The sequence below is a fragment of the Conger conger genome, chromosome 5, assembly GCF_963514075.1.
Source record: "Conger conger chromosome 5, fConCon1.1, whole genome shotgun sequence".
Classification (NCBI taxonomy): Eukaryota; Metazoa; Chordata; class Actinopteri; order Anguilliformes; family Congridae; genus Conger; species Conger conger.
The window spans coordinates 20,670,184-20,678,197 of record NC_083764.1 but is presented as its reverse complement, the minus strand read 5'-3'; the positions used below and the strand labels follow the sequence as shown (position 1 = coordinate 20,678,197).

The 8,014-nt window shown below is 43.1% G+C and overlaps 2 protein-coding genes across 2 annotated transcripts in view; one reads left to right on the top strand and one right to left on the bottom strand.

Moving 5' to 3' along the window:
* The window catches only part of LOC133128328 (transcriptional repressor protein YY1-like), a 9,736-nt gene extending 4,023 nt beyond the window's left edge, over window positions 1-5,713 (top strand). Inside the window, exons 2-5 of the mRNA XM_061241730.1 lie at window positions 83-242; window positions 995-1,055; window positions 2,742-2,900; window positions 3,362-5,713. Of these exons, the coding sequence (XP_061097714.1) occupies window positions 83-242; window positions 995-1,055; window positions 2,742-2,900; window positions 3,362-3,544 (563 nt within the window). The 3' untranslated portion in view covers window positions 3,545-5,713. The remainder of the gene's footprint in view (window positions 1-82; window positions 243-994; window positions 1,056-2,741; window positions 2,901-3,361) is intronic.
* Window positions 5,714-6,486: 773 nt separating this feature from the next.
* On the bottom strand, window positions 6,487-8,014 carry LOC133128329 (complement component C1q receptor-like). Its single transcript, XM_061241731.1, has one exon. It carries the CDS (start codon window positions 7,888-7,890, stop codon window positions 6,940-6,942), a length of 951 nt encoding a protein of 316 aa, XP_061097715.1. The 5' UTR covers window positions 7,891-8,014; the 3' UTR covers window positions 6,487-6,939.

Genomic DNA, 8,014 nt, shown 5'->3' with positions numbered 1-8,014 from the left:
GTAGTTGTTCTCTGGAATGTACTATTGGGTTTAGGCTGTAAACGGCTTTGTGGTTTGCCTTGCTCCCCGCTGTCTGTTTCAGATGATAAGAAGGACCTGGACCACGATGTGGTGGAGGAGCAGATCATCGGCGAAAACTCCCCCCCGGATTATTCCGAGTACATGACCGGCAAGAAGCTGCCCCCAGGTGGGATTCCCGGGATCGACCTTTCGGACCCCAAGCAGCTGGCAGAGTTTGCGAGGTGAGCGGGAGAGCCCGGGGGTTGGAGGACCGTCACACTCTGATTTTCATTCTGTTCCGGTCCTGCTTACGCAGTGTTTTTATAGCCAGTGTGTGGGATGCACACAGCGGGCCCTCATCAACTTCTTAGAGTATTACCGGTGTAGACGCACTCTGGAATGTTCTACAGTTCGGTCTGTGTCTCAGTGGGTTTGGTCTTTGCCAGGTATTTATATTGCGTACAGGAATGACGCGGCTCCCATCAGTTTTCTAAAGCACAATCAAGCCTGGGTGGCTCTTAAATTCATTATCACTTATTAGTCTGGTTATAGTGTCAGCATTTATTGAGGTTTCTCTGCATGTCTGAGGACTGTTTCCTCTAACTGGTCATTCTGGTTTTAGTTTGTCCATAATTATGTGTAATTTTGTTTTTCTACGTTGGACATTTAAAATTATTTTAACGTCACATATCAAAAACGTAGCAACAACAGATGTATTTAAAGTTTTGTACTATTTTCATAGCATTCATTTTCTTCAATCTATAAATACAGATATGCCCTTGAAGAGTTAAATTTCTGTTATGCACGTTAAAAAAGTGCAATTAAAGCCACAGCTGTGTTTATTGCTGCCACTCACACACACACACCTTAATTTTATTGGCTTAACCTGGCAGGGCTGTTGCTGTGGCGAGCAGTTGTGTCATGTACATGGATGGTTTTGAGATGGTTGTGGAATGGTTAATGAACGAAGCTGCATGTCTGTTTTTCTCTGCAGAATGAAGCCACGGAAAATGAAGGAAGACGACGCCCCAAGGACAATAGCCTGCCCCCATAAAGTGAGCATGACCTGGCGTTTATCACCGGCCCCTCACTGCGCTCGCTGCTGAAACTTAACTGCCGGCCTTCACGTTTTATCGAGTAGTGAACTGAATTTCCTCTGTATTAAAGGTCCCATATTGTACACCTCTCCATTGTTTTATTTTAGGTCCTGATATCCATAAGAAGACGTTTGTGTGGTTTTTAAGTACGAAACAGTTTAAACGTCCATTCTCCAGCGCCTCTCATGAGCTTCACCGAGAACAGGCCGTTTTAGTGGCCGGCCTGTAAGAGTCATTGAGATCAGAACGTCTCTTCTGATTGGCTGGCTAGCTCCACGGAACTGAATGCCGGCTGTCTCGAGTGCTTGGGTTTGTTCCAGCTATAAGGTGGGCCACGCTGAATCAAACGAGCGCATTGAAGTGATGTCATAACTTGACGGAAGTCCGTTAGGCTCGTTTAAATGCACATTGTCTTTATATGGATTGTGTGGATTTATTTGGGGACTGCGTTTTGATACTTTCACAGTGTTTTCAGCTCTTTAAAATCCACTGTCACACGCCGTGACACACCTCTGAGAGGATAGACGCGCTGGACACAGGGAGATATCGAGAGTCCGGATTGCGCCGGCATTTTGTTAGATTTTTGCAGGACCGGGAAGGTGAGAGAGAGCACGTAGCTTGTAAACAAAGAAAACGTCTTCTAACTTCACCCTCACCAAAACCAAACCAAAACCTTAACGGTAGCTTTTCAGCTTTGCATGCAGCTCACACGAGCACGACTCTCGTACACTGCTCTCTCTGGTATGGTGGTTCCCCGCTCTCAGACACCTACTGATTACTGGTTTGATATCCTGATGACTAATTTGAAACGTAGTCCAGGTGTGTGTCTACTTAACCAGTAGGCGTGGTTCGGAAATCTTTCCGGAAACCGCACCCTTGCCATCAAATTGCACAGATGTCATCATTTTTCACAATATGGGACCTTTAAGAATCACAAGACCTTTGTCACAATCTCTGCATATATAGTTTTGCAAAATAAATGTGTCCAGATAATGGTTATTGTGTATTAATGGTTTGATTTGGCCATCTTGATTATGGGCTGTGAGTTCATCAACCTTTCCCAGGATGCCGTGTACTTTTTGTCCACCAGGTGTCTCCACAGTCACCATAGTTGGAATATGATACTCCCATTCAAAATGAATTAAGATTAATAACAAGATTGGTATTCATGATATCTAATTATATGCTGTCCGTTGGCTATTTGATTGAGTTGCTGTTAAATCAATTTTCTCTTCAAGCTTGACCAAAGCCAGTGTGTAATTGTGAGAATCTAAGAAGAACTCTATTCATTTATCATTTTTATATTTTTTGAAAAGGGAAAACAAGCATCAACTGTACATCTGCATCTAGCCCATATTCACAAAGTTAAACGTGATTTCTGTCATTTTGCATCATGTGCAGGAGCTTCGCGATCTAGATACATTTTGTTTATGCGAGTTAGCTTCATCGACAGTAAGTGAGAAAAAGGTCGTATTCATGAGTGTGGTGCATTTTGGGTGGGGACTTTTATTGCGATTGAAGCAGGTGGCGCGTCTTTGAGTGTTGAGCTAATTGATTGTGTAAATGTGTAAATTGTGTAAGATGTTAATTGTCCTGTATTTTCCTTTAGATATTATTGTGACTTCTGCGTGTTTGCATGTTCAGGGATGCACAAAGATGTTCAGGGATAACTCAGCGATGAGGAAGCATCTGCACACTCACGGGCCCCGCGTACACGTGTGTGCCGAATGCGGGAAGGCGTTTGTGGAAAGCTCCAAACTGAAACGACATCAACTCGTTCACACCGGAGAGAAGCCTTTTCAGGTACCTTGCACTGGTCCCCAGTCAACGTGTCCCTTCAGCACAGTAATGAAGTTGCTACTAATGTAAAACATTTTTAATCCCGTGTGGAAACGCCTGAAATTCGAAAAAAAGCACAGAAATATTCCAAAAACGTTTTTATGCTCGACAGAGTTGGAAAAGCTGGCCTATTGATAAAGGATGGAAGCAGATTTTTTTTGTATAAAAATGGAAGCAGATTTTTGGAAGCAGATACTTGACGGGGGCCTTAGTCGCATGCCTCTGCTCAAAAAAAAAAAAAAAAAATTGTGACTGCCACTTATTTGATTACGTAATGTTGCACAATCAAAAGTAGTTGACGGAAAAACACACTGTTTTCTTTTGCCGATTTTTCAGAACATTTGGATAGACGCAAAATCTGAGTGATAAATGAAACCATGTATCCGAGCCCAATGAGGAACTAACATTCTCTCTCTCTCTTTCAGTGTACTTTTGAGGGCTGCGGCAAACGGTTCTCCCTGGACTTTAACTTGCGTACTCACGTACGGATTCACACAGGAGACCGGCCGTACGTCTGCCCTTTCGACGGCTGCAATAAGAAGTTCGCTCAGTCCACCAACCTAAAATCGCACATCTTGACACACGCAAAAGCCAAAAACAACCAGTGAAGCCCTCAGCAACCTACCGTTTCTCAAAAACCAGGAAAGTTCGATTTAAAACCCCTTTGTATATTGTTTCTTAAAAAAAAAAAAAAAAAAAAAGGTTTTAAAGAAAATGACCTTGACTTTTGATAAATATGGAGAAGACCTAAATTAAAAAACTAAGTTTCACCCGATCTTACCTTTTGGTCCTCAGAGAAGAACGCGGTGGTGTTCTCTTCTGTAAAATCAGCTCTTAATATAAAGCTCTATTCAGGAATAAGGACCTGACGGACTTGAATCAAAAGACAATTATTTGTACAACAGCAATTAAAGAACATTTCAACTTGTTTTTTCACATCAGATTAAAGATTTCACTTGTCTGCATAGAGAGAATTGCTTTTTAATTTTGTACTTCTCCAAGTGTGCATATTGTACACTTATTTTCGTACGTTTAGTAATGCTATGTGTCATCTTCCCCTGAAGATTGAAATCAGCTTCTAATAGTTCTTGGAAGAGAGTTGATGGATACTGTACAACATGCTTCAAAAGTATTTTTTATGTAAAAAGTTTTTGTTTCGTTTGCTCCCAAATTAGGTTGTATTCTTTACCATTAACTAATTTTGTATAATTGTACCGTACAGCTGTATTGAAATCATGTAGACCTAGAGATGTGATTTAAGTAGTGTTAATCAATTAAAGCAATTGTAGACACCTGTTATTTTATTTTCCATGAAATGTCCGATGCATACGTATCATTCTTCACTTCAAGCCTGCATCTCACGAGAAAACAGCTAAATGGTGATCAGTTGCATTGTTAGAATGTATTGTACAGGCATCAATCCTGAACGACCCCTGTTAATATGTACATCCCGTGTATTTCAAGTGACCAACAATAAAAGGTGGTCCCAAATCAAGCACTTAGTACAAGTGTAATTTTCCGCAATCACAAAGTGCAAGCAGCAGAGGTCCTGCTGTAGAAGTGGCTCTTTCTGTTAAGTGCAAATAAGCTTGAAAAAGCCCCTCCAAAAGTGCAGTGAAAAAATATTTGCACCCTTCCTGATTTTCTCTATTATTGCATCTTTGTCATGCTGAATGGTTTTCTGATCTTCAGACAAAATGTAATCTTAGACGGGGGAAATGGACTAAACACAAAATTCTTAAGTTATTTAATTTATCAAATACCCGTATCACCTTGTGAAAAAGTAATTGCCCCCTTAGTTATTCAGTCAGCAAATGAACCCGATTTAATTGATTCAGCTGATTTAACACAGCCAGGCTTGTGTGCATCCAGCCCTGTTGAATACAACCCCCTGTTCCACAGGAGTGGCTTGCCTTTCAATGTGGTCAAGGGGGGTGCCGCAACAATTCGTCCAGGAAGTCTCAGAAAATCCCAGAAGAACATCAAAAGAACTGCAGGCCCCTCCAGCCCCCACTTAGGTTGGTGTTCATGACTCCACAATAAGAAAGAGACTGGACAAAATGGGATTCGTGGGAAAGTAGCAAGGCGGAAACCACAGCTAACCAAAAGAAACATCAATGCTCATTTCTCGTTGGCAAAAAAAGCACCTGGAAGATCCCCCAAGCCTTTTGGCCTAATTATTTTGGACAGATGAGTCAAAACTGGACTTGTTTTTGAATGACATTGGTCCCGTTATGTCTGGCGTAAAGCAAATGTGGCATTTCACAGTAAGAGCATATCAACAGTCAAACGTGGTTTTGTGATATTGTTGTGATGCTTTGCTGCCTCCAGACCTGGACATCTTCCATTATTGAAGGAACCATGATTTTCCGGAAACGTCTTAAGGAGAATATCTGGTCATCTGTCCGTAAGCTGAAGCTAATCCACGACTGGTTTATGCAGCAACAAAAGCAAGTCCACATATGAATGGCTGAAAATTAAATAAAAACATAAGTGGCCAAGTCCTGACTTGAACCCAAGAGAGATGCTGTGGCAGGACGTGAACCAAGCTGTTAATGCTTACAAACCTGTCAAGTTAAATTCAAGCTTTTCTGCAAAGAAGTCTGGGCTAAAATTCCTCCATCGCAATGTGAAAGACTGATATTAAATAATACTTTACTGTTATTCACTGTTACATATGGTGCAACCAGTTATTTAAGGGGGCATTTACTTTTTCACAGGCATGCTATTGGTTGTTGATAACTTTTTTCATTAAATAAATGAAATTATTTAAAAAATGTTTTGTGTTCACTCATGTTCCCTTTGTATAATATTACATAACATTGTGTCTCAAGATCCGAAACCAATGACAGATATGGAATGTGAGGGGGTTTTCATGTCACTGTTGCCTATTTATGCAATTAGAATATTACTTTGTTTTTACATATTATACATTCAAATTTTATATAAGAAAATCACCCACAATAAACTTCCTGCGTACTAATAGCAATAATGATTTCAGCTGTAAAATAAAGGGTCTGTGCTATTGCCATTTTTAAGCAAAATATATATTTGAATTACTGTACAGGGATTTACAGGATGCACTACGCGGACATCTTTTTTTGGCAACAAAAAATAACCGTTTAAACAAATTATTCTCACAAAGTCTATTATTTGTCTCCATCTATTATTTAAATCCAGTGAAATAAACCTGTGCTGGTCAGTTAGGAATTTGTCCTCTGTTACTTGCATGTATTCATCATGTTGGTTGCTTGTGTTGCTGCATTGAATTACAGGAAGCCACATTCAGCCAGTCCTTTGATATCAAAGTCTTGAACTAAAATCACTTGTTTAGCATCAGTGTACAGTCACTACTAAGGGTTTTAGCCATGAAATCAACTGTCATTATTTACACTGACCTTTTTGGAGTGATGACGTAAACCCATTATATTCGGATATGTCATATTTAATTGTGTATTTGACACCTGCTTTAGACTTTTGCATCTCTTAAATTGTATGAATGGTATCCGTGCAAACAAATCCTGACAAAGGCACCACTTTGGCCAAAACCTTACAATTTTGAACATTTTTTATTTTATTTGTAGAGGTCAGAATGTGTGCAATAGTGTGTCTTAATATTACATAATGTATATCAGAAATGATATCTGTGCCTTTCCTTTTTTCCTTATAAACATGTTAGAAATGTAAAAGAATACAGACTATAAAAACAATGGCCCAAACCAGCAGCAAAATGTAAAAAAATGTGCTCAGCCATAAAGAGCTATACAACCCTGACGCAAAAATAAAGATCTAAACCATACATTAAAATATCTACAGCATTTTTCTCTATAACAAACCCAAATGGCTCTGTCACTTTCTTCTAGTTATCATACATGACATTTTTGGCAAGCCGGCATCAATCTGTGGTGTTGTGCGCTCAACCTCTTGAAAGTGTTCCTTTCCCGTCCAAAGCTGTGGTTAGCCTCAGGCTCTGGTTTTGCACCAGACTCGAGTCTGGTCGGTTTCAGGCTGTGGTTTCTGCCTGGCCTAGGTCCGTGTCTGTCAGATCGACAGTCATCTCCGGTTTCCCGTTTTTAGTCTGGCTGGCTTTTTTTTTCGGCTGCTTCTTGAAACAGCATTTGACGACAACCAAGGCCACCACTACCAACAGTACCAGCACCAGCAACGCCACGAGCACTGGTATGAAAATGCTGTACTTGTCTGAGGTGCTGTCCCGAATTTGGCTGATGACGCTGCTGCTGGTCGTGAGGCCTGCAGCCGGGCTGGGAGTCGGGATTCTCTCTTTCTCTGGGCTGCGAGATGGAGCAGGGCGTGGGGGTTCGGAAGGCAGCTGCGGTCCTCCGCAGGACGTACCCCCGACAGAGCAAGGGGCCCCGGCCTCCGAGGTGCTGTCCCGGATTTTTGTGATGACGCTGCTGCTGGTCGTGAGGCTTGCAGCCGGGCTGGGGGACCCGGCCTCCAAGGTGTCCGGAGGAGAGGAAGTCCCACCCCGTCCGCTCTTGCAGATAAAGCCGTGTGGCTTGGCGCACCTGGAGTCGGCCCAGCCCCAGTCCTTCACCTTCCCTCCGTCGAAGTCGAGCGACAGCAGCCCACAGAGCTCGCTGGTGCAGGTTCCCACAGGCGTCCTCCTCCAGCGGCTGATGGCCGAATCGCTGCTGTTGCTCCGCGTCCACATGAAGCCGCGGAGCGGGAGGTCCTCCCGGTTGCAGGTCCCCGCCGGTTTCCGCAAACCCACCCAGAATTCGAAGCTGCCGGCGGTCTTCAGCGAGGCGGCGACAGAGCTCAGGAGGTGCTGCACGTCTTTCTCGGTGGCCATGCTGGCGAGAAATCCGTCGGTCAGGCAAACGCCGAGCGCCCCGTCGAAACTCGACGGTTCTTGGTGGATGGTGTACATGGCTTGGGCGGTGCTGAACATCACCGCCAGAATGGCAGCGGGATCCCACCAGCGTCTCATGCTGTCTGGCTGCGTCGCTCCGGCTGTCCCCCTCTCTCCCGCTGGTGTTTCTATGGGCAGACAGACCCCGGCGGCCTGCCTTCCTGCCTCTTTCCCAGCAGCACTGAGAGTAACGCCCAAGACA

What these genes read in the sequence shown, in the direction of transcription:
- LOC133128329 (XM_061241731.1), bottom strand. Translation starts at nt 7,890, where the DNA reads ATGAGACGCTGGTGGGATCCCGCTGCCATTCTGGCGGTGATGTTCAGC.